General features: G+C 43.2%; 1 protein-coding gene and 1 long non-coding RNA gene across 5 annotated transcripts in view; one reads left to right on the top strand and one right to left on the bottom strand.

Annotated features, from left to right (window-relative positions):
- The window catches only part of LOC136551656 (uncharacterized), a 212,805-nt gene that overhangs the window by 34,443 nt on the left and 151,326 nt on the right, over positions 1 to 27,036 (bottom strand). The gene's annotated exons all lie outside the window — the stretch shown is intronic.
- On the top strand, positions 15,566 to 16,941 carry LOC136551655 (ubiquitin-ribosomal protein eL40y fusion protein-like). Its single transcript, XM_066543207.1, has 3 exons — positions 15,566 to 15,716; positions 15,807 to 16,087; positions 16,689 to 16,941. Exons 1-3 carry the CDS (start codon positions 15,566 to 15,568, stop codon positions 16,725 to 16,727), a joined length of 471 nt encoding a protein of 156 aa, XP_066399304.1. The 3' UTR covers positions 16,728 to 16,941.

Here is a 27,036-nt window from a genome sequence, read left to right as displayed (position 1 = left end):
CTTGTGTTCTTCATGCTACCCGACGTATGTCGATTGCATCACTGTAGCATGCAGACAACCGAACAAAGGTTATTTCTTGATGCGCTCTGAAGGTTTCTCGATTCCAGGACACTTATTTCTGATCTCGAGTTGACATTATTGCACTCTAAACCTTTCTTAATAGCGCAGATAAGAAAAAAAAAATCATCGAGGGAGCAAACCAAAGAAGCCTCGCTATTGAGACCATTTCAAGAAAGAAGTAGACCTCAGCTTGCTGATATAAGCGTGGAAAAAATTTAAATGATGGCATCACAATGCACAACTACTGTAAATTTGACGTGAACTGAGCAATCTCTTATGGTGGAACCTATCTATCTATGTTTAAGTCCTCATTTTGACGTGAGTACTTGATTTTTCTGAGTCTATGTAACGGTGCTATTCTTTTAATGATAAGTGACGTGCCCGTTGACAACGAGTTGTCTACGGTGACTTCATTACATCTCGAGATTTAACAATGTATATGAGTTACTGCTCTTATTTTTTTCTAAATTTATTTAACGATGTTATTCTTTAAGTGGTAAGCGACGTGTCCGTCGACAGTAATAAGTTACGTACGGTGACTTTGTCACATCTCAAGATTTAATTTGATGGTGTATACAGTGTCTGTGTTTTGTTTCGCATCAGATATCAAATATGGAACGGATAATGGTTAAGTTGTATTTGTATTTGGTATATCCCAATAAAAATTCATATGTGTATTTGATATCCAAATAAAATTGTGGATATTTTTTTAAAAAAATGTATCTACGTTATCCTACTATTTTCCGCCGGATGGTCAGCTGAAAAATATCCATACTATTTGCACCCCTAATCACTACTAAAAAAATATTTGTCACTGCCAATTTCAAACTGATCATCAGTCTTTTTGGAAACGGTAGTAATCAGTGATGACTTTATCAATGTTGATTTTAAGGAGGATCAGCGATACTACCAAAAAAACTGACGGTGATACCCAAACACTTCTAGTTTTAAAAAGAACCATCAGTGATACTACTGAAAAATAAAATAAGTTGTATGTTTCTAAGGACTTGAAATAATGACCTCGTGCATAGTGTTCTTACCATATCAGCTATGCCGCAACTTGTGACTGACGATATTCAACTTTACATTTACAAATCTTGAATTGCACATTTGACACTCCAAATGATCTGAAATAAAAAAAAAAGAAAAGATAAAGTTATAGATCCCGTCAAGTACTACAACTTTTGTGATTTTTTTATCTCCACCCGAGTTTTTTTTTAAATATAAGAACTTATATTAGATATTTAGATAAAAAATCATCTAAAATTTAATAAGGTATAAACTACAAAGTGTTAGATATCTTTGAACTCTACAATTTTGATATAAAATTTGTGTTGATCTGACTTCATATAAAAAAATATTAATTTTTCGTGTAAACTAAGTGATATATAGCTACAAGCTAGCAGTGCTATATTCTTGTTAGTTAGTTAGTGACAATAACGGACAATAAAAACCTACCTATCCCTGCTAGTTGTAGCCATGAACCGGCACTAACAATGCTGACACTAACTGCACAACTGGCTGTTTGACCGCCCCGGAATGGCCACTCTCCAATGGCTAGTCAACCGAAGTCAACTGCTGAGGAACTGCCCTGGAGGTCTAACCGCGCCTCGGCCAATCTAACTGCCGGTACAAATTGTTCGGGCACAAACATTTTGCACCCTCCTTTGGTGACTCGCATATAGAGATCGGCGGACTGACCGGCAGCATGCGTGATCAGAGACGAGACACCCAATGGAGCGACTGCAAGCCACAAACTCAACATGGCCTTCCGGTGCACCCACGCCTCCTAATCGAAGAGCTCCGCTGACCTGGCGATCTAACCACCTTGAGGGTCGGTTAGACTGGCCGACCCATCTGGCTCAGCTTGAGGCAGGACAATATTGGACCGAGACGACCAGAGTTAGCCCTCGGTCACTAACAGTCGAACCAAGCCATCAGAGACCCACTGTCAGACTGCCGAACCCACAGGTCAGATTGCCCTTGCTGAAAAAACAGCACACTGAAAGCCTTTCTCAAAACCTTTTCAATTGCTAACTCCAGTTGTTTTCCCACAAGACAACCATCACCTTTAGGATTTAGTTAACATTTTAAAACTATTTTTCAAAAGTTTTTCACTCACGTTCAAACTGTCACTCATTTTTAATGGCAACACAATGTTAGACCTTTCAAATGGCAATAGACAATAGAAATGCAAGACACTGCCTTTTTAATAGTATAGCTAGCCTAAACCCAGCCATCTTAATCTTCTCTAATCACCACATGGCTAGTAAAATAAAATTACATACATTTCATACCTTTGCCTTGCACAAATCCACTTTAACTTCAAGCTGAGACCCACAAGCATACATTACCCATATTGTCCATTCCTCAAGCCACTTGATATCCATCCATGACATCAACTCTTTTAATTTCTTCTCTTAAATGATACAGATCACTCGTAGCTTTCACATGGTCTTCGTTGACCTAAGCCTTACTCGCTCTTCACTACCTTGGTCCTTTAGCACCAAGCTCTCTCTATTCGCACTTCACCGCCGCATACACTGGTAGACAACAGAGATTTACTCCCGGTGGAGAACCCCCTCTAGTCCCGGTTCCCCACCCGGGAGCAAGCATCCGGGACTAAAGGGTGGTCCTTTAGTCCCGGGTCAGGAACCGGGACTAAAGGGGGACCTTTAGTCCTGGTGGGTAACACCAACCGGGACTAAAGGTGCCTCCTGACATGCCACGATGGCCGGCACCCTTTAGTCCCGGTTGGTAATACGAACCGGGACTAAATATTTTTTTCTTTTTTCTTTTCTTTTCATTTTTTTGTTTTCTTTTCAAAATAGGTTTTTGAAGTCGTATTGTACGCTGCTAATTATACATTTATACGCGCGTATAGTATGTTTCGGTTCAAGCACAATGAACGTATTAAATTACACAATTCAAGCATAGAAGTATATATATATATATGCATGCATGCATCATATATATATTTACATGCATGCATGCATATGTGTATTTTACATTATATTATTTCATGTGCATATATTACAAAAGATTGCATTACAGTTGTTGTGATATTGTGATATAACAAGTTTCCTCTCATCCTCTAGCTTGGCTTCAATGGCAGTGTTGGGTCGAAGTAGAACTCGCCCTTGGAATCGATGACCTGCTCATTAAAAATCCGGCTATAGACTCTTGAATTGCTTTGATTTGGTCTTGCCGTATGACCTTTTCCTCCAACCATCGAGCCTATAGGTTTGAATTAAAGAAAAATAAATTAATATATGTACAAAAAAAGATATATATATATATATATATATATATATAAAGACATAGTAACACAATCAATAATAATAATTAAATGAATATATAGTTTATTTTTAACGTACTTTGAGTCTCTCTGTAGGAGTTCTTTGGGAGACCACCTTGATAAACTTGCAAACATAGTAACCACAGTAGTTGTTCCCCTGTTCCTGCCACAGACACCACTTTACGTGAAAAAGATTTGTTATCCAATCTGATGATCTGGTGAAAGCTATATGTTTAATTAATAAAGATGATGCGATTCAGGGGACTTACTTTCAAAGGGATTACATTCAGTGACGCTTTGCATTTTTCCATATGTTGCTTCTCAATAAAGGTTTTCCAAACACTGCCCAATAAAAAATTTGCCACGTCATCAGATATAGTTAATCATCATGTTTGTGTGTATATATAGTTGCTAGAGATACCGAAATTACCTCTGGATAATATCTATCATATCTTGGTAGTCTTGTTGTGGTTTTCTCATCGAGTCATAGATTATCAAGTGACTTTTCACCAGATCGATGTCCATCAATATCCAGTGATTGCTGCATGTGTTTATAGGATATAACGCATAACACTCATTAATTAACTAGAATCAACATATGAGCCATTAAGGATGATCGACATTATTAACACTCACTTGAAGTTGTAGGGAAAGAGTATATCCTTCTTGTGGCGTTGGTTCACTAAGAAGTTCATGAGGTTACTCTCTGACTCAGACTTCCAATTAGTCTTTGGAGTAACTAGGTCTTTGAATACTATATGGGGATCAACAAAACCAATTTCATTGCAGCCTTCCTTTCTGAGCTCTGTCATTGTAAATCTGCATATATATAGTACTTGTTAGGATAATTTATATGCATATACACACATATGATGAGTTTAATAATAGATCGAAAGAATTATTACTTACAGGCAATAGCAGCTAATGATAACTTTGTCCAGAGTGGTCAGGTGGCATAGTTGATGAAATTCTGCAAAGTCAACATACATAATATCATCGCCACGGAACCAATGTTCGTCTCTAATTCTGACACCAACGCAGAAGTCCCCACCGGTAGACGTCTGCATGTACCACTTGTTTAGCAGGTACATTTGCGTCCCCAGATCAGATAAGGCTTGAGGGTTGTATAGACTCTGGCCTAGTACAAATTTTTTCTTCCAAATATCAACCTCCGCCGCACTCTCAATGTTTCCATCACCAAACATCTAGTAAAGGTCGAGACCAGTCTCATCAATAAATTCACCAAGGTGATCCAAATCGACATCCGGAGGTATGTTTGCCTGATGCATTAATCCTAAATTCGAACCATATTCATTACCAACAACTAGCGGGGGGACTGATTGGTGCGATTGTTGTCTGAGTTGTGCAACTCCTTTCCCTGCCCGCTTCTTTTTCTGTGCCGCCTCAATTGACTTGGTGAGAGTGCGGTCATAGTCCGTTAACGTTGATTTGGATGGCTTACGAGATTCTCGCTGTTGTTGCTAGTAAGAAGCCACCTTTTTTCTTAGAATATCTGGAGCTACGAAGAAGTACGGTTTCTCCGGATTTCTCCTTACTTCTTGATTCTTTTTAAGTTTGTCATAGAATCTGGACATATCTTTTTTATATGCATTAGTTACTTCTTCCTTCAGATATTATTTTGGGAATAGCCCTTGGTTTCACGGTGGCTTTCTTTGCCGGCGGGGACTGGTTCTTCGTTTGCGGGGCTAGCCTCTTGGTACTTGGCTTCTTGGTAGGCGGGGGCGGGGGAGGGTGGAGACCTCCTTGGAGGTGGTGGCAGCGGCGTTGGAGACCTCCTTGGAGGTGGCGGCTACGGCGTTGGAGACCTCCTTGGAGATGGTGTAGATGCAACCTCACCTTCCAACACATTGTCATCGTACAGAGCACTATGATGATCTGGCGATTGAACAATTGGATTTAGGTTGGGGGAGGATCTGCTACAAAAAAAGGAATGATATATTATTATGAGAAGATTGTTAATTATTTAAGCCAATATAAATTAATGATGTAGTGTTTTCATCCGCACCTATGGTGAGGTAGTTCAGGAGGAGGTGGAGGCGACATCCTGGGAATGATGATGTAGCACTTGCGCCATAGAATGAATGTCTTCTCTGCTTCTCCTAGAGTCTTCGCCATCACCACCAGGAATGTCAAGAGGCAAATCACTAAAACCTTTTTCAGCTTTATCTACCGAGATGGTAGCATATCCTTCTTGGATTATATTCTCATGAATCCTTGGTGTCTTGGTTCGGTCGATAGGATTAACAAGACCGATAGCCACCTTGATTGTGGAATTCCCCTTCGGAATGTGTAGCTCACACGATGTAAAAGGTTCAGTGACGTCATCCATAGGGAAGCGCAGCCCTGTGTCCCCTTGATTTGGTATCTCTGTGGAAGCGCAGCTGCTTTTTAACTGAACAAATTGGCTAATGTTGATTCCTGGCTCTGATGTCTGCTTGCTTGCACTCACTGCTATTTGCACTTGCCTTCTGATTTCCTCCTGCATTCTCGCTTCAAGGTTTTTTTCCCACTCCTGTGCTTCACGCACCGCTTCCTCCAACCTCTGGAGCCACTGTGCCTCTTCTTCCTTCTTTCTCCGGCGGCTTCTGTAGGAAGGTCTGTCCTAAGGGAATCCATGCTCCCACGAGACACTTCCTTTGCCTCTAGTTCGGCCACCGTGTTCAATAGTCCCGATGACGTATGTGAGTTCATCCTTCTCTCTGTTGGGCCTGAATGCACCACTAGTAGTAGCTCTCTAAGCATAAAACAATCTTTCTGCTGCTTCTTGCAGTCTTGCGTCATAAACGCACTTCCCTATCTCCTGGTCCAGTGTTCCCCCATGAGCGAAAAACCAATTCTTTGCACGCTCTCCCCACTCGAGTGATTCTGGTGTGATACCCTTGGCAAGAAGGTCTGCTTCCATTTTGTTCCACTTCTTCATGGCAGTCGGGTAGCCACCTGATCCCAAGTTATGGTGGTATGTCTTCTGTTGGGCATTACGTTGGTTCTTTATCACCCGACTCACACCCTCTTCCGACGTCTTATACTATATAAACTCATCCCAATAGGGCCTCTGCTTTGAGATCGGGCCTAGGACAGTAAAATCTGGTGCTATGTTCTTCTTGACATACGTCGTGTATAAGTGTTTCTTCCAAGTCTGAAACTGGGTGGACATCTTCTTCATTGCCCAATCCCTAACTCGCTCCTTCAATTCATCACCATCTATTATATCACCATAACCATCTGTTTGGAGCGTGAAATGTTCTAAGACATCATTCCAAATTAACGTCTTGTCACGATCAGAGACAAAACTGATATGAGGAGCATTGGTCTTCTTCTTCCATTCGCGGGTACTGATCGGGAGCCGGTCCCGTACAAGATAACCACAGTGGTGCATGAATTTCGTTTTATTTGGCCCTCCTGGTTCACCTGTATCCACATTGAACTCCGAGATGATGAAGCGGCCCTCCAATGGCTTTTTGGGACCTCGAACATTTTTACTCTTTGTTGTAGTTGTTGATGTCGATCTAGAGGGCTACAGAACATAAACATTATTTTTAATGTCATGAGCACACATAAGACATATGATAATATATATAGCTAATAATAAAAAATATATACTTGGCCAATATGTTGTTGCTCATTTTGTTCAAGAGCTAAGTACTGACTCCCGTCATCTGCATCCTCTTGCACGTTATTGTTAGCACCATCATCACTGGCAACTTGAGTGCCAGTGTTGATCAAATTCATCATCAACTCCTCCTCATCCATGTTTCTCAGATCGGCCATCTAGCTTCAAAAAACAAAACCAATATATAGTACGTCAAATCTTTGCTTACATGCGTAAAATCTATGAACAATATGCATTATTAAATCTTGCCCCTCGGTCACGGACGCAATTCGCCACACTAGGGCGAATTAGGGCTATACATAAACGGCCGAGGGCGAATTGCATCGGTGACTAAGGCGAACCACGTCGGTGACATCAACAGCGCGGTTCGCCCTGGTGTGATTGTTTAGCATTAACGATAACGATAATACGAATATTGATCGACTAGGCCGCGAGAGAGGGCGGTGTGACAAGAGTGGCGGTGCTCCACTCCGCCGTATATATGTTTGTACACATGGGTGAATGAGGGCGGCGGTGCTCCGCTGTATACATAGAAACGCATGGGCAAACGAGGGCGGCGGTGCTCCGCGACGTATATATACATGCATATGAATACAAATGATGTATATATATGTGTCGGCGCAGGGGCCGGTGTGCTGACGACGACAACGTGAGGCGGGCCGGCGTGCTGACGACGACGACGTGAGGCGGGCCAGGGCGGTGTCGGTGCGTGTTGTGATCCTATGTACCATGTGAACCATGTAGTCATTCATCATATGAGAAAATTCTATGCTGATAATGTAAGTATAAGTCATTATGAAATGTAAGTATATGTGTCTTATTGCTAATATAACCATTACTATTTCCGAAATGATAAGAATTTATTTTCTTCTTCTACAGGCACAGTACTTCGTCTCTGATGCTATGATATAAAGTTTGAAGATAGTCTTCCCGAAAAAAATATGTAATGCTCATATTACTTTAGCAACATTAATGTATTATATCTGTATTCAAAGTTCACAAATAAAGAAACGTTGAAGTTTTCCTTCATTTTTATATGATATTTGCGTATATAAAATCTAGGACATTTGTAATTTACTTTAGAACATCTATATTCGGTATCACAGCAAAATATAACATTTTTTGAAGTTTTCCACCGTCTGAGAATGTACAGAGAGACGCGTGCGGAGGAGGGCGCGGTGGAGGGCCACAGGCGCGCGCGGAGGAGGGCCACGGGCGCGCGCGGAGGAGGGCCACGGGCACACGCGGTGGAGGCCGCACGAGGAAGAAGAGGGCGGCGGTGTCACGGAAGACGAATGGACGGCGGCGCGAGGAAGAAGAGGGCAGTGGTGTTCGACGAGGAATAAGAGGAGCGGATCGATCTGCGCCAGGCGCTGGCGGTTATATACCAGGGAGATTTACTCCCGGTGCCAGCCACTAGCCGAGAGTAAAGGTCCTTTACTCCCGGTGTGTGTTACCAACCGGGAGTAAAGGTCCCTTTACTCCCGGTGCGTGTTACCAACCGGGAATAAAGGTATACCTTTACTCCCGGTTGGTAACACGCACCGGGAGTAAAGGGTTTTTTTTGGCGGGCCACGAAACTGCAGCCCACCTTTACTCCCGGGTGGGCTTCCCACCCGGGAGTAAAGGTGGCCTGCAGTTTCGTTTCCCGCCTGTTTTGAGCAGACTTTTTTAATAGAAATATGGATTTTCTTGTTAAATACATAGTAAATTAAATAAAAGACATAAAATTATTTTGTTAAAAATATGGATTTTCTTTTTCTTTATTGCACATAGGAAAAATCTATAACCTAACTTTTTTATTTTTTGTTATAATTGTAAAACATAATGTAACTAATATTTATTATTTCGTTAATGCAAAAATGTAGTGTTTAATTAAAATTATTAAAACTATTGGTTTTGGACAGGAAATTTGTTTTCACATCATTTTAACGTTAATATTTTAATTTTTCATCACTCAATATCCTAATTTTACTTTTTGAGAGAGAAATCCCACCAAATCAAACATTGATTTAATTTGAAACACGACATAATAAACATCTGAATTCACAATTATTACATAATATCTCAAACACACACTACATTAAATCACTATATCATCAAGTGGGCATAGCAGTGAACTTCTTCTTTATGTATGTCCCTTGGTTATGATCGCGTCGTAACCATGCAGTGTCCTCATCATTTACCAAAATGCTAGGGTCTTTGTTCACTTTGAAGGGCGGAATTCGGTCATACTTTTCATAATCTTCTGACATGTCCGACTTGTCCTCGATTCCCACGATGACTCTTTTTCCTGAAAGAACTATGTGGCGCTTTGACTCTTTGGTTGAGTCATTATTGTTTTTCTCTTTTTTTGGTTTGGTAGACATATCATTGACATAGAACACCTGATTCACATCCTTGGCAAGGACGAATGGTTCATCTTTTTACCCAATATTACTAAGGTCTACTGTTGTCATTCCATACTCGTTGTCTACTGTTACCCTGCCTTCGGTCACCTTGACCCATTGGCACTTGAACAATGGGATCTTCAAAGTAGGTGCATATTCTAGTTCCCATATTTCATCTATGCGGCCATAATATGTCTGCTTATTCCCATTCAGGTCTGTGGCATCTATGCGGACACCACTGTTTTGGTTGGTACTCCTTTTATCTTGGGCTACTATGTAGAATATGTTCCCATTTATCTCGTACCCTTTGTATGTTATGATATGCCATGATGGTTGCATAGCCAATAAATACAGTTGCTCATGGATGCTCTCATCACCTTGACATTTTTTTCGCAACCAACCGCCAAAAGTTTCCATGTGCTTACGCGTAATCCAAGCTTCAGTCTTCCCTAGAAACTCGGATCGTAAGAGATCCTTGTGTGTTTCAATATACGGATCTACCAAAGAGGAGTTCTATAGAACTGTGTAGTGCACTTTATTGAAATAATCATCCTCCGTACTAATATATGTTTTCCTCCCTAGTGTCCTCTTTTCGCTTAGTCTCCCCTCATGTCTCGATTTAGGAACACCAATTGAGTCAAGGTCGGGAATAAAGTCAACACAAAACTCAATGACCTCTTCTATTTCATAGCCCTTGGCGATGCTTCCTTCTAGGCGAGCACGGTTGTGAACATATTTCTTCAGGACTCCCATGAATCTCTCTAAGGGGAACATGTTGTGTAGGAACATAGGACCAAGAATGAAAATCTCCTTGACTAGGTGAACTAGGAGGTGTGTCATGATATCAAAGAATGAAGGAGGGAACACCAACTCAAAGCTGACGAGACATTGAACCACATCATTCTGTAGTTTAGCTAGATTAGTTGGATCAATTGCCTTCTAAGAAATTGCATTGAGGAATGCACATAGCTTCACGGTGGCTAGACGTACATTTGGAGGTAGAATTCCTCTTAATGCAACTGGAAGTAATTGCGTCATGAGAACATGACAGTCATGGGACTTTAAGTTACAGAATTTCTTCTTTGGCACATTTATAATACCCTTTATATTCGAGGAGAATCCAGATGGTACCTTGATGTAGAGTATGATTATATATGGATACCATACCACTTCAAGTAAGTTCGACTATATACTTAACTTTCTTCAATATACTTTGTTCGATGCAAAAGAGCTTATGTGTTCCTTCTATGACTAAATTCATGCAGCGATCACTGGATTTGCATAGGCGTCTGGCTCTTACATAGCATGGCATGGGTCTTTGATTCAGCGGATTTCCCAGTCGAGACATACAAAGACTTCATAGTGATTGTCAAGACGTATACATATTGACAATCCTTATTTTAGCTACTATGTTTGTATACATACTTGTAAGGTTCAATGTGGGATACTAACAAGTTGCATTTGCTAAAACCATTGGAACAGAGCATTCAGACACTATGTCCAGGAACATAGGGAGGCATCATCCAAAAAGAAAGGAAAAGTTGTATGTCAAAACTCTATGTGCGGTAAGTGTTATTTACTTTGGTACTCCATATATTACGTGTCTGTCAATAGCATTACTTAACATCTCCATATGCAAAACACATAGTGCCCCAAGCAGAAGCCTAGGAGTCTACATTGTGGATACTACACATGTATTATGATGAGTACCATCGGTGGCTACAACAGAAACCCTAATCTAGTAAGTTTGAACCTCTTCGATGGTAGTATGAAAAGTTCGCATATGTTGTGATATAGTAAACCTAAACTTATTCTCTTGTAGTTGGAGAAAGATAAAGACACGAGAATGAACCCATACAAGGATGACGAGCTCTTAGAGATGGTCGGCGACCTTTGCAACTTCATAATGGACCAGATTGTGTATCATAAAGGCACTTACCATCATCTCCTTTCTGACTTAGGTAGTAATCCTCTATGCCAACACCTTCGGGAGACTGATAAGCTTGCCCTAGGCTGTTGATGACAATGTGGACTTGTGGTATGGTTTGGATCAGACTTTGAAACGGTTTGGACTTTGTTTTGCATGTGGACTTGTGGATTTTTTAATGGACTATGTTATAATGATGGACTTCATAATGGACTATGTTGTAATGATGGACTTTTGTGAATTATGATTTGTGATGATGTTCTAAATAATGGTCTTGTGTTTGTGGATGTATATATGTATATTTGTAGTGGTCAGATTCAAATTTGAATTATTTTTTTTTTGCTGGAAAATTCACTGTAGGGGTGGTTCTTGATTGAACCACCCTTACAAATACATACAGCAGGGGCGGCTGATGATACAGCCGCCCTTATAAAAGTCCACTACAGGGGCGGCTGATATTACCAACTGTCCTTATAGAGGGAACTGTAGGGGCGGCTAAAAACACCAGCCGCCCCTACAGGGGCACCCTCTGTAGGAACACCCTGGGAAGGGCGGCTGACGCAGCCGTCCCTACAGAAGTTCTAGAGCCGTCCCTATAGTTAACTTCTGTAGTAGTAAAACAAGGCCTAAGATTTGGGAGGGTGACGTGACGCCACGGCAAACATCATCATCACTGGCTCTTGAACTATTGTGCCGTTGATCTGATGAATACTAGAATTTGTACAATGTGTGCTGTGTGAAATTAATTAAGCATGCTGCTGCTTGCTAGTGCTCCTGGTATATATGTTGAATTTGAATCGGTCACTGACTCCACCAGCCATATGTACGGGTAGTATCAGTATGGGCAGCAGGCAGGCTGCTACGCGGTTGAGTTTGAGTCCAACTCGCGGCCCTGCTGCGTGCTTTTCAGGCCGCACAGAGCAACTGAGCAAGCAACCGAGCGGTCTCTTTCGGCGGCGGCCGTACCACGCTCTCCTATGGATCCGTCCCTGACGATGTATCTAACCGATTTCAGTTTACGCCAAGGAAGATTACAGTCAAAAGTTTACACGTCCACAAAAATGTACTTTTTACATATTCTTGGACGTGTGAATGCGTGATACATATTATAGGATCATCATATTACCTCACCACGACCTCACCATACTGATGGTAAAAAACCGGATGGATAAAAAACCCAAAGGTACGGTGGCGTCAAGGTCAAGCTGTGATACGATGGTCTTCGTCTCCGATAGCGATAAGCCATCGTCGTTCGCAGCTTGCGTGCAGGCTGCTTCTGCTGTTGTTTCAGTAGTGTTGCAGGCTTGCAGTCACAGGCATTCAAGTCGATCCCTGTCACCTCGTTTCTCTGTTCTTCCCTGCCGCGCCGTGATGGATGGCGCGGCGTCGCCGCATCAAGATCAGTGACGCGGCAGACCCTGCCACGTCACCGGTCAGCGTCCCGGTCGTCGCCACATCAGCCCTCTTGCCGCGCCACCATGCTTGGCGCGGCACAGGCATTTGACCGCACCATGGCAATAAGCGCGGCCAAAAGTGTTAGATTTGGAAATAAAAAACAAACAGTATTAGATTTAGAATTAGTTTACAAAAAAAATGTTAAAATTAAAAAAAATCCTCTTTGTTGCATGTAGCTGCAGCAGTGGTAGCAATTTTTCCTCCGCATGCACTGTTCCGACATGAAATTAATGCGCTCCACTCATGAATAAATGGAACCGCGCCTGCCCCACATGCAACTGTTGCGCCTGCAGGCCCGTCCCCACATATTGTATGCAATTGTTGCGCTTGCACATCATGCACGTACGCATGCAGCGTGCCACATGCCTGTTGATGCACATACAGGTGGGTACCACCCATGCCCGCTTCACTTCCCGCGCACGTTGGGACCGCTACGTCCGCGGGGACCTCCTAGCGTGCTAATGTTGCAACATGAAGTATTTCTACAACATACATCTGAAACAGGTGAAACATTTACAAACATACGTTTGCAACATATGTATATAGCAACTGCAACATCTAGATAAACACACTTACAACATACGTCTAAAACATATGAAACATTTTGAATAGACGCTTGATACATATGTCAAAAACATATGCAACATTGCAACATATGCAATATCCAGACGAAATACTTGCAACATAGGTCTCAAACAGATAAAATATTTAGAACATACATTTGCAACATACATGTATAGCCACTGCAACATATGCAACATTCAGATAAAACACTTACAACATATGTTTAAAACAGCTACAATATTTGAAACATACACTTAAAACATACGCATATAGCCACTGCAACATATGCAATACTAAATCTACTTTTGCAACATCCAGATAAAACATATGCAACATACACATAAAATGCATGAAACTTACGGTTGCAACATGTGCTCCTACTTGTTGCCGCCTAATGGAGGCTGGTTGATGCGGCGCGGGGAGCGCAGCGTGAGGCGCAGCCGACGCGAGGCATGGGGCGCGGACAGCGTGCGGCGCGAGGCAGGTTCGGTGTGACCATGCGAGACACGAGGCATGGGCACATGGAGCGAGGCAGGTCCGGCGCAAGGCGTAGGGCGCGCAGTGCGAGGTGGGTCCGTCGTCCCATTCGGATGGACGGACGCCCTGATAGGAGCTTTACTGTTGCTAGTTTATGATGCCTCGCCAACTCACCTGCTAGGTTCTAGATCAATATCTTGTTGGACGCCACGGGGACGCTGCTCCTCGCCGTCTGCTGCAAAAGGCTCAGCATGGCGGAGGGTTGGGTCATCTACGATGGCGCCGACGTCGATAGCAGGCCGCATCTCCTCTCTGTCTACTGCCATGGCGGTGGCCTCCACGCCTCCGGCTACGACGTCGCCGCGTCCTCCCTCGGACACCGAAGAGGCATTCGTGGTCGAGGGCTCCTATGACCGTCGGGTCTGTGCCGCGCGTGACTCTGCAACGATGTCATGGCCGAGGTGCGGCGCAAGGATGCGGTCGGCGACGACGCGCAGGGCCGTCCCTGCGGGCGTGCAGCCTGGGCGACGGCGCAGGGCCTTCAATTTTCTAGTACCATAACCCATATAGCTAAGCAGATTTTGTTTCGAAGGCCACACGGCGTCGTTTTGTCTCCCGACTCCTGCGATCCCAAACCTGTCCGTCTCCTATCGGCCATGTATCGCGAGTGACAGCAACGGCGAGGCACCGAGGCAAGGCCCTGAAGGCTGAAGGTAATACTAATCATTCATATTTCTTTTTTTTCAATTCATTCACATTGAACTATAGCGAGTAGCGGATCAATCTCTAAATTTTGTTCTTTTCATCTAGACTCGCCCAGTGGACTAGTGTTTGAAGATTGAAGCCATATCTTCTGCAAATCGGTCTAAAAATTTTAAATCGAGTTGACAAAAGCGTAAGAAAAAAACAAAGAATAGAGATTTTTTTTCTAGACTAGTAGGCCTCATTTTTTAGTTTTGTACCGGGCCTCGTATCTTCTCGGGACGGCCCTGCTACAGCGTTCAGGCTGGTGGTCCGTCCCCACCTCGGCGCGCTGCTCGATCGCCATGGGGCAGCGGCGGACCATCAGGGTCGAGTGGGGGCGCCGACGTCATTTCAGTGGAAGTCATCCATGAGACAAGCCCGATACTTGTCGAATTTTTCCCCAACCTGAGAAGGCAACATTTTTTTCCCAACTATTTTGGGCAAACTGGATGTAAATTTAGTAGGCTCGCTGCAGTGAATTCCATTCTGGACCAGAAAAATTTTGGAACATGTAATTTACAAATGGTTTTATGACAAATACCGGGTTCCAAACAGGCAGTCTTATTGAACTCTGCAGTATTTATGATATCCTTTTAAAAAACCAATTTCTCTCAAGACTCGAGAACCAAACATGGACTCAGAGGTGACGTGGTAATAGAAAGGAGTTTCAGAGTTGCAGTTGTAATACAAAGGGAAAATCAGATCCGTGTTCATGTCAGAGAGAGAGAGAGCAGCAAGCGATCGTGGACTCGTTGTCCTGGACAACACGTGGCCTCGTAGTCGTGGGTAAGACTCAGACCGACCGGCATGCGATTTTTTTCCAGGACCAGTAGTCGACGTGGCATATGCAACCCCTGTCAACTGCCCGGAAGTTCCGGAAACTAACCTGCACAAGTTAGCAATTCAATTCCTCCTGTGGGGAAAGAAAGGTTTCGTAGCGGGCGCGTCAAGTACTCCCTCTCCCTGCATGCCCATATATATACAACCACTCCACATCCACCCCTTCCCACAACCGCCGTATGCGTCCCGTTTTGCCAAAACCCCCACACCCGTTCGGCAAGAACAAGATGCAGATCTTCGTGAAGACGCTGACGGGGAAGACGGTGACGCTGGAGGTAGAGAGAAGCGACACCGTCGCCAATGTCAAGGCCAAGATCCACGACAAGGAAGGTACGACGCATGTCCCCGGCCGCCTGGTCGCCCGCGCCTTTTTCTTTATGTATTAGTCAGGGTTTATAAGCAAAGTGCAATTTGCTTCAGGCATCCCGCCGGACCAGCAGCGCCTCATCTTCGCCGGCAAGCAGCTGGAGGACGAGTGCACTCTGGCTGACTACAACATCCAGAAGGAATCGACGCTGCACCTGGTGCTCCGCCTCCGCGGCGGCGGCGGCAAGGGTGGGACCTACCCCAACATCGACCTCAACCTCCTCCAGCTCGCGCTCAAGTACCGCCAGCACAAGATGATCTGCCGCAAGTGCTATGCTCGCAACTCCGTCAGGGCCGAGAACTGCCGCAAGAAGAAGTGCGGCCACACAAGCGAGGTGACGACGACAATGCAAACTTGATCGATCTCTTCTTCAATTCGTCCGTTTAGATTTTCCTCGTTCCCGGCCTATAATCAAGCTAACCTACGTAATAAGGAACTAAGAATATATGTCATCGTTAACATGTTCTTATATCTTGATTATTACTAGTAACCATTAAGGCATTAACCGATAACCAACATGCTCCGCTGCTACATGCATAATAATTAAATTAATATTGAATTACCGGAACATATATATAATATATAACAACATGCTCTCTTGTTCATTACTAATTATTTATTGATCCGCTGACAACAAACCAAACAAAAACATTATTTTCCTGTCATTTAAATTAAATGTTGTTAATTCTCCATATGGTTTTGTTTTTAATATCCGAATTATTCAGGTCATTGGCTTTTGTGTATTGTACGTGCTAGCTAGTAACTGTAAAGTCGTTCTCCTATTCTAGAAAAGTTAATTTTACTAGCTACCAATAATGTGTATATGTAGTTATTTGGTTTGAATTACTAGCAGCTCATACTTACCAGATTGATCTTGTAATCGACATCCACTCTTAATTTGATCTAACGTTTAATTTTTCAACGTTTCACTTCAGCTAAGGGCAAAGAAGAAACTGGATGCCAAGAGGGAATGAAGGAAACGTGACCGACTCTGATGATTTACCTGTGTTAAGCGTTAGTTGCAGAAGTGTCGTTTTTCTTTGCCAAGAATAATAGGTTGTCACTTGGTCATGACATTCCAACTCTTTTGTATAGTTTAGGCTCCTTTGTCAGTTAATTGTTGCCTCCTAATAGAGGCCAAAAGCAAGAATCTAAAACAAACAAATTCTGCCAACTTGTGAAAGGTGGCTTCTGGCTGCCAAAGTTTTTATTTTATTTTACTTTTTTTTGTGGTGCAGACACTCATCTTTGTAAACGCATGACATATCCTATCCCTATAAGAAAGCACCTCTAAAAGTCTTAGCCGGCAGACCTTGAGATTGGCGTAATTATCATAGGCACCTCGATATCACCAAGCATGTCGCCTGTCACTTGAAAGAGCAACCCTGTTAAATTCTGTAAAATCTAGGAAAATATGAGGCTTATTTTATTTTATTAAAGCCTGAAGCTTGTCTGGTTTGACTTTTGACTTCTAAAGATATTGTTGATGGACATTACAATTATTACACATTTTGTTGTTCATCTAGAAGATATCAATAATGTCAGCTTCTCCAACTTTTCAAAAGTAGGCTTTTACCGGCAACCACAAAATAAAGGTTTCAACCAAATAGCCCTTACCAGTTCGGATAGGGATATGTTGGCATTTCTTAGCGTAATCACCAAGTGTAGAGATTTTAAGTCCATCCCTAGCAACGGCGTCAGAAATGTTTGTTGGCATTTTTTAGCGCAATAACTAGGATTGGTGTTTCCTAGCAATGGCACCAAAAATGCCATGATGATATTTTTGTACACATGTAGAAATATTTCGCAAGTGTACGAATATATCGTTGTAGCATTTCACTGGGAAGTATTTGGGTATCATTCTTTTATATTTTCCCAATGGAAGACATGGTGTAAAAGTCTCTATTAAGAATATGGACAAGATAACATAACTGCATAGTAGACTAAAGTTCATAACAGGGGTAATTCTAGATAAATGTTGGATAGTGTGACACACATACTCAAGACAATCTCAAGGATAAAGATAAAAGAAAGAATAAAGAATAAAAGAATAAACCTAGACTGGAGTAGGTTTATCTTACATAGCTATGCTAAGATGAGCAGATAATCATATAAATACATGAATTTCTAAGGGTAGTGATTGTATGTTAAGATAGCTTTGGTCATCATAAACTTACTTTGGGCACCGGCTTATGCTTGGTCTGCCAAGCACCTCCAGCCTGTAGCTCTACATCATATCCGAACGTGGGGGATTACGAAGGACGGACAGGGTTGTCACCACCTGCCGCCTACCCCTCAACCAGAGGATACGAGGCAAATGAAGGTAACTTCTAACACAGACACCACGCTTACGCTATTGGTTACTACTCTAGCAGTGGTCGGGAACTTCCGTCTTTATCAGGAGTCCTCTTACTAGAGCATCTGTCTCGAGGACGGACGACAAACCCGTAAGAATATAATGATCAAAACTAACTTAAAGTAGAACTCATCACCTCAACTTAGCTCTTGGTCTAAACATGTATATTGTATGAAGGATTAAGCATAAAGTTCTATATGCTACATTAATAACATAAGAACTTAGCTCTAATTTATAAGCATAGCTATATTGATAATATGAGAGCAAGTACAAAAGGAAACTCTTAATATTATTCATACCAAAAAGCTCAAGTTGCTCAAGCTCTCCAATGTAGCTTCTCCTAGCTCTAACTACTAAAAATAGTAAAAAGAATACGAGTGGAGGAAGAGAGGCTCTTGTGTTGTGTGTGTTGAATGGGCCCTCTACACCTCTACTTATAATGCTTGAGGTCAGTTTGGCGAGGGATAAATTAGGAAACCATGCTAAACCTCCTCTGCATGGCATTAATGAACTGTCAAAGCAAGGTGGGACCAAGCGGAGCTGGGGGCGGTGCGGCCGCACCCCTGCCTGGCCCGTCTCGCCACCGCCTTCGCCTGGTGGGTCTCTTGGTGGGCTGGAGCGCAATCATGGTGGGGTTTGGCCCAAATTTATCAGTTGGATGGGCCATGTTCTCATTCCTTGGCATAAGATCTGCTTTACGCTTTGTTAGAAGGCGCATTTCGACTATAATTCCATTGTATCCAAGTATAAGTGCTGTAAAATAGAAGTCTTGCAATACAAGTGAAACTATGTCAATAGCAAAGCCATATGCGTGTAAAACATGTTAGTTTTCTCCTTTTTAGAAATAAGTTGGCGGTAGAATGTTGGATAACAACCGCCAACAGGATATTCTTATGACCTCATAGAAGGTAAGAGGACAAATAAATCTAAGATACTAAAATTAAGAGAGAAGCAATTTCACTAAAAAGGGAAAGATCGGCATGCATGCATCAGCACATTAAGACCCTGTTTGGTTGAGCCGTGGATTTTGAAAAAGCTGTTGTGAGCTATGACTTTTGAAAAGGCTGCTATGAGATGTGGACTGTGAGAAAAGCCAAAAGCCTTTGGTTGAGCAGTTGTGGCTTCCATATAAAAACTGCTACCATACTCTCTCACTTACAAGTGGACCCTGCATGTCATCCTCACAGCCTATTCTTCTTCCTCTCGAATCGCACGAGCCCATGCTCCCGTGGGTGTCACGATCGCCACTAGGGATATGCGGAGCCAGCGAGCAGTCGCATGGAGGACAAGAGTAGAGGGCCGCCAAGGATGTGCGGAGCCGGCGAGCAGTCGTGCGGAGGAGAGGGGGGATTCGCGCGCGCCGAAGGTGCTCACTGTCAAGGCCTTCCTAGGCAGAGGACATGGGGTGGGAGGAGGAGAGGACAGGGGCAGGGGAGGCACTCAGACCTGTCGTGCTCACTAACGCTTGCCCATCTCTCGTCAGATCTCACCCGATGGAGCCCGTGCGCAGTGGCCACATCCTGCTTCTTCATCTCGATGGGATGGGGCAGATGCGCGCTGCTACCCTCGCCTCTGGGCAGGGCCCACGCACTACAGTGGTAGGTGCCTGCTCCACCGCCGGCCATGGAGGGGCCTAGCTCACAGGGAAGGAAGCGCGACTGTCCCGAATCCCTAACGTCGGTGTGCGCTCGCTCACGAAGAAGGTGTCGCTCGGTACGAACAAAACAACGAAGTGATACGCATTACAGATGGCAGACGAGTAATTTCTCATTTTCAAAGCCGGAGAAAGCAGGGGTCGAGCTGTGGGATTCTATTAGGAAGAAAATTGCTTTTGCCAGAAGCGGTTGTGGGCTTCCTCCCTCCCCTTTTGTTGGCTTTTGGCTTTTGGGGGCCAAAAGCCATACCAAACAAACCCTAGTTTGTGAGCGAGTTAGGGCATGTACAATGCATAGATGCTTAAAGTGAGGATATGCTGGCCTATTTGGAAAAGCTAGTGTGGCCTTTGCTCCCGCTTCTTCCAATCTAAAAGACAGGGCAAGCAACAGGGTTCCTCCTACTTAGTGAAGGCCAGGGCATGCACGGATGTGGGAGGCACACATGGTGGTCAATGGGGGCTCGTGCACGGATGTGGGGTGGCAGACATGGTGGTCAATGCAGGCTGCAGCGTGCGGCACATGTGGTGGTCAAGGGCATGCCAATTGTGAGATATTGGCAAATTTTGGTACCAAATCAAATGGCTGCCAAATTTTTGGCTTGCCTAAGTTTTGGCAACCAACCAATAAAGCTCCTCCGCAGGCGCCACGTCGATCTGATGGCGCTCACTGGGGTGGGGGCAACCATAGTGCCTTGGCGCTTGTCGAGTTGTCGGTGCGAATGGATGGTGCTCAGCAGGGGGAGCTCTCGTCGATATTGGAGGCAATGGGGAGACAACCGATAGGGCGAGGTGGCGCTGATCAATGGAGAGGGCGCTTGGTGGGAGGAACTCATTGGGGCGGAGGCAAGCCACCACTAGGAAGACGGTGGCCCATGATGGATGGAAGGTGTGCTCAAAGTGGGCACAGGACCGCAAGGCAAGGTGGAGGGTGCGAAAGAAGCTCCTCTCGGGATGCTTAACGAGGAAGTTGGCTCATAGCTGTTCTACGGGAGACATTTTCAGAAACAGACCAAAATAATCCTATTTAGTATAGCTTCTCTTTTTTAGAAAAGGAAATATATTAATATCCTAGCTTCTGCATCGACTAATGTATATGGCTATTCATTAGTACAACTTCTCTAGGAGGTGCTTGCTAATGAAGCTGCACAAATAGAGTAAAAGCAGTCAGCATAAATAGAATCTAATTTGTAATATGAGTACCTTTACGTTTAGCAAAGATGTAAGGGGCTACTTTGGGTTTCTATTTCTTAATACCATGAGCAAAATAAACTCCTGCTTCTATGGTCTTTTTCAAATTAACGTTCAAATATCTTGTCATTTTTTCCAATATCTTCTTGTCATTTTTTCCACACTTCCTCTTTTATTTGGCAAAATTGGCCACCGGACACTGAAAGTGGCCTCTTTTTGCCAGCGGACATGCAAAATGGAGCAATTTGCTGGTGGACACCAATGTTGTTGTCAAATTTGCTCCTAGACACCGTGCCAAATAAAATATTCATTTCTAGATAAGAAGGAGAGAGAACAGACATGAAATGATCTTTTTGCCAATGGCTCTTTCTTCTTCTTCCCATCTCCACTCCTCAGGCCAAGCTCGCTGCCTCTGTGTCTGCCTCCTCCATGGCCACCGCAGGACTGAGCTGTTGCGCCGCCAACGCGCTGGACGCCACGGGCACGAGCTATAGCTGAGCTCGTGTAGCGCCGCCGCGTGCTGGCCTCCGTGGTCTCGAGCTCTGTTGAGTCAGCGGGGATGGGCGCGCATGGTAGGGGAGAGCCCAGCGGTCGGGATCGGGCGTGGAGCTGGGCGGTAGTTTCCGTTCATTTTCCTTTTTTTGGTCAACTTTCCGGCGAGGTGCCTCCATGGACAACCGAGATGCTCCTTCGTTTTTGGCCGATCTCTAGAGCAGGCGCTAGCCCTGCCTCTCGGTGGTTGTGCCTCGGGTCTGTAGCACGCATGCCGCCCTGTTGGCATCTGACCGAGGCATCCCGATCCTCCCGCTCGAGCTCCCTGCGGGAGCTCTACAACCTCGTCGCCGGTAGCTTGGGCTCTGCCTGCGAGCCGCTTGGGCCCTGCAGGACGTGTGGCCACATGCCGCCACTTGCCGGCTGGATGCCGATGAGGCCACCCCAAGCCCGGCCGGACAGTCGTGGCCCCTCCCGATAGGGCTTGGTCATGGAGGAGGTGGACATAGAGGCGCTTGAGTAGAGTAGGAGATGGGGAAGAAGCAAGAGATAGGGGTAAAAAGAACATTTCGCGCCGGATCTCTCTTCTTGTAGCACCCGATTTTAAGAACAAAACAAGATACACACCATAGGTGATCCTAGGAAGTCAAATCTCATATATAGCTACTAATAAGGGTCATATCAAAAGACAATGCTTAAATACATAGCGTATTAGTATAAAGATTATAACCTTAGAGTATAGACAGCGGAAAGACAACTCCGATCTTCAGGCGAAGACTTCAAATTCATAGGGACAACTGACTGGTTGATCACAAGCCTAATTCCTCCAAACTCTAGCAATCTGGTACCCATCCAGGATTTTTATCCAAATAATTGAAAATACAACAAGCGTAAGTACATGTTGTACTCAACAAATGTAACATGGGGTTCATGAGGCTCAAAAGGCTGACACTGGTTTAACTACGTTTAGCTTTTTAATGAGTCATCTTTTAGCAATTTAGTAGCATCAAGTTCATCACAAGCCCATAAACACATGATCAGGTAAATATGAATAATGAATAGCATAAACAATAATATTTAGTGAGCATCTTCATCATCCATATCATTAGTGTTCATCATCGTTAACTATTAGTGATCATCTATTCCGTAAATGTTCTAAGGCCACTCATGACCGTGAGCACGACTGATATACCAGTTTTACACTCTGCAGAGGTTGTACACTTTCACTGTGAGTCGTGATTTACCCTTTCACCCGAGGTCGCGAGCCTCTTGACCCACTACCAAGGAAGGTCGGCAGAGTTCACTATGAAGCTTTTCCAAGGTTCGTCTAACAAGTTAGGGTCGCTAAGGTTTCTCCATCAATAAGCATGAACCCCCCTCCAAAGAGTGACTAACAAAATATAAAGAAACCAAAGTGCACCCTCTTGGCAGGCCGAGATCATACAAACCGAAGCCGGTCTTGCGCCATAAAGGTAACCTCTAGAAAAGAACCTTATACTGAGCTAAAGCCAGAGCCATATAGCCCTCACAGCTGTACAGTAAGTCCTAGATGATCACTTATAGATAAATTCTTAGCGAGAGGAATCTAGACCATCATAAAAATAGCCCAATGCTCTAGCCCCCTTATTCTATGTTGCTAAAAAATATCTTTTAGTGTTTATTACATATACCATTAGTCAAGTTATAAGATCATGGTTTTGGTTGAGCACTAGCATCAAACTATCCAATGCAATAACCCAAATGTATCAAGGTACAGGATAACAAAGTACTAGAAAATCCTTAGTGGCAGTCAAGATAGACACATGCAGTATAAATTAAATAATTAAAGGTGTATAGAACAACAAGGATGATCACATGCTATACTTGCCTTAAAACACCGATCCTTCGGTAAGCTTTAATCTTCAACGTTCTTCTTCTTCTTGATCACCACGTATATCTCACCGACTGGACGTAATCATAAAGCACCACACAAGCATCCATACAATCATACACGAAGCAAACAATAGAACACACAATCGCTACGAACACACAATCGCGAGAAGCACTCTAATCGGAGCTACGGTTGAAAAGATACAACTACCAAGAGATTTGCTTTATACGTGAAAAAGAAAAATATCGGCTTCATTTATTTTAACTATATAAATTCATATATATAAGATATTTTATAAATAATATAGATTGAATTAAGTCAATTTTAGATTTGAATTATAAAACTAAAGTAAAACAAATCATATTTTATTTACAAAACCCAGTTGCATAATTATTAATCAAGATATGATTTAAACCATGAAATTTCAGAAATAGTAATATGATAAACACTGTTACTAACGCGTAGATCTCATCGCTATGAATCTAACGCAACTTGAACGGGTCAATTCGGAGATAAAACGTAGAAAATATGATTTAAACAAGATTTCCTTTATTAAAATAATAGATTAAATCTAACCTCGAATTTTAAAAGTTGAAAAGTCACTTAACAGTAGTATAAACATGTAGATTATGAAATTACGAACCTAACGCAAGTTGAACGAATCAAATCGGAGTTAAAACGAAAAAGTTATGGCTAAAACAAAATCAATGACAAATATGAAAATAAGTGAGCGTATTTTTTAAATTAACCGAGCAAATTACGCTTTTTAAAAGAGCAAGGCGTAATCTGGGGATTGCGCAATGGACTGCGGGTTCTATTTTGAATAAACCGAGGGTCTCTTTAATAAAAGTGCCAACGAAAAGGTATCTTCTAATCTGGGTCACAGATCTTAGATGAGACGGTTGTCAATGGATCAAGCGAGGGAGAGAGAAAACTGTCGCCGGCGTTGAAAGGAACGGCGGCGGTGCCATGGCCGGCAAAGGGAGCTCGGCGGCGAAACTCGAAACATGGCCTATGGTGCATGAATTTCGATGGGAAAAGCACGGGAGGGGAGAGGAGGTTGAGTCGAGCTCACCTAGGGGGATTTCGGCGGCAGAGGAAGCACGGAGGCGGCGCTGCGCTTGGGGAAGCGGGCGGCTCGTCAGCACGAGCACGCTAGGGCATAGGCGGCGGCAGCGGCTTGCTCCAGGGCTTGGATTGGGAGGCACGGGCACGGGGCGTCGGGTTTTTATGAGGCCGAGGCGGCTTGGGCGGCACGGCAACGGAGGACGCGTAGCCGGTGCGGAGTCGGACTCATGGCGACGGCGGCGGTGGAGTCCAGCATGGGGACGAGAGGTAGCGGACGGCCCTGACAGGGCAGCCCCACCTGTCGACGCAAGAGAGAGGGAGGGCGGAGCGGATCAGTGTGCTTGCTGGGCCGGCCTGCCCGAGTTGGGCCGTTGCACGAAGGGAGGCGCGGGGCGTGAGCGGGCCGACGCGGAGGAAAGAAAAGCGGGTCGCCTTGCCAGCGGGGAAACGAGGCCGAGCGGCTTGGGCCGCCTGCGGGAAAGAGAAGCCAGCGGGCCAGATTGAGTGAGAAAAGATTTTCCATTTTCCAAATCGTTTTTTCCCTATTTTGTTTTCAAAACCAAATCCAAATGTAACCCAAATCAAATTCAAATAGTTTAAAATACACTTTTCAATAAAAATGAGAAATTTTGGTAAGTTTTCAAAAATAATTTCTTACAACTTTTTAAATGCTTTTATTTCCTAATTTTCTTTTCTTTTACTTCAAAGCCAATTTCAAAAGCATTTGAAATTCATTTCGAATTTTGGACTCAACCACCCATTACAATAAATCAAATGCACCGGCATGTATGCACAACCATGTTGCTAAGCCCTATGATAAATTTCAAAATAATGAAAATTAATATTTTCCTATGTTTCATGAGCACAAAAATACGAAATTAAATCAATTTAACTATATTTCCAAAAGGAGCAAATTTTAGAGTGTTACACTTCTCCTTAGCTAGAAATGAATATTTGATTTGGCACGGTGTCTAGGAGGAAATTTGACAACAATGTTAGTGTCCACCAGCAAACTGCTCTATTTTTCATGTCCGCCGGTAAAGAGAGGCCACTTTCGGTGTCCGGTTGCCAATTTTGTCTTTTTATTTTTTATTTTTTATTTTACCATTACAGTTTAATTTCTTTTTGAAGATTAAGACAGCCAAAATAGCTTGAAATAAATAATAATTGTTTCGATAGACCCTTTTACTCATGGATCTAATTCAACGTCTACTTTTAACACAAATGGGGGTGATAAAGATAAGTGCGACCAAAATAAACTGAAGAGGAAGTATGCCATTCGGCTGTTAATTTAAACTTATGACTTCCTCTTCAATCCCTCAAATAGAGGGGAGCAAGCAATTTTTTTCTTCAATCCCCTTTCCTTCCTGAATCTGCTCGAGCACAGTTTCTCTATACTTCAAAAGTTTGTTTTCTCAATCCCATTTAGCTGGGGATTAGATATCCTTAATCTGATAGAGATGCTCTTAAGTAGGTTTTGTCCATGGTATCCTTACATTTCCCTTCACCCTCCCACCACATTCGCTCATGGCTTGCTTGCTTTGTAATCTACAGCCACCCCCAAGGAATCCCACCATTGACCACTGTAATGGCGATTGGGGAATAGCCTCTGATCAAGAAATCCACTGTCTTTATAATCTCTAGCGTTGATATAGCATAATTGTCTAATCTATATAAGCTCAAGTATACTTGACATAATGGCACGTTGACTGTGTGTATCTCTAATTCTCTATCATGTTTGTTCTTGCATAGTCGTCTTTCTCCCCCACGGATATGGATCTGCAGTTAGTAACTTAAATAATAGTTAGTAACTTAAATAATTTGTATATATGCCAGAAATATGCTTTGAGTTGATGAACCTAAGCGATGTTAATTTACAAGTTTATGGCCCACCAATGTATTTTACTCTCAATGATATGGTGAATAAAAGAAATTGTTTATGAAACGACTTTCTTATATTTTATTTTTTACTAGGAAATATGTCCGTACGTTGTTACAGTTATAAAAAAAATGAGTAATAAACTATGTTCATATTGTCTAATCATTTTTAAGTGCACAGTTCATAAAAGGTCCACAAATTTGAACTTTAAATACAAAATTGGGCAAATATTTGTTTGCTCTCTTCCATTGTGCACCCGCCATAAGCCAGATTTGCCACACCACAGCCACCTTGGAACAGCAGCTTATCTCCATCTCCTACATCTCTCTTCCGTGGCTTCTTCGGTTCTTCCAATCCATAGAACCAAGCAATTTACTCCATCAAATCCCTTATTCCATTCGTCAGTTTAGAAAATAGCACCTCTCTGTTTTTCTCCAAACACAGTAAGCTAGCAGCTTGAGCTCCAATAGCGGACTGTCCCTCCTCAAATATTTCTCATTCGTACCAAAACCAATCAGCAGCATAGTTTGGTCTCGGCTGCAAATAAAATAGCAATAGCAGAAGCTTCAGATGTAGTATATCTCTAGAAATCTGAAGATAAGTGTCAATGTTCCAGTGGACATCAAGGCAAATTATTCTTACAGAAGCTTTAAAGTTCAACACAATGACCACCTAATCCAATGGAATTGTATCCAGAAGAATCTACTATCCAGTGAAATGTGATGTAGGTTCCTAAAATGGTAACCAATTTTCATCTAGGCTAACTACTTTTATCT

Source organism: Miscanthus floridulus, chromosome 4 (assembly GCF_019320115.1).
Source record: "Miscanthus floridulus cultivar M001 chromosome 4, ASM1932011v1, whole genome shotgun sequence".
Taxonomy (NCBI): domain Eukaryota; kingdom Viridiplantae; phylum Streptophyta; class Magnoliopsida; order Poales; family Poaceae; genus Miscanthus; species Miscanthus floridulus.
The sequence above is the reverse complement of the archived record's forward strand: the minus strand, read 5'-3'. Positions and strand labels throughout refer to the sequence as shown.

Coding starts and splice junctions, on each gene's coding strand:
- LOC136551655 (XM_066543207.1), top strand. CDS start 15,566: ATGCGTCCCGTTTTGCCAAAACCCCCACACCCGTTCGGCAAGAACAAG. Junction 15,717..15,806: donor CAAGATCCACGACAAGGAAG/GTACGACGCATG, acceptor AATTTGCTTCAG/GCATCCCGCCGGACCAGCAG. Junction 16,088..16,688: donor AGTGCGGCCACACAAGCGAG/GTGACGACGACA, acceptor GTTTCACTTCAG/CTAAGGGCAAAGAAGAAACT.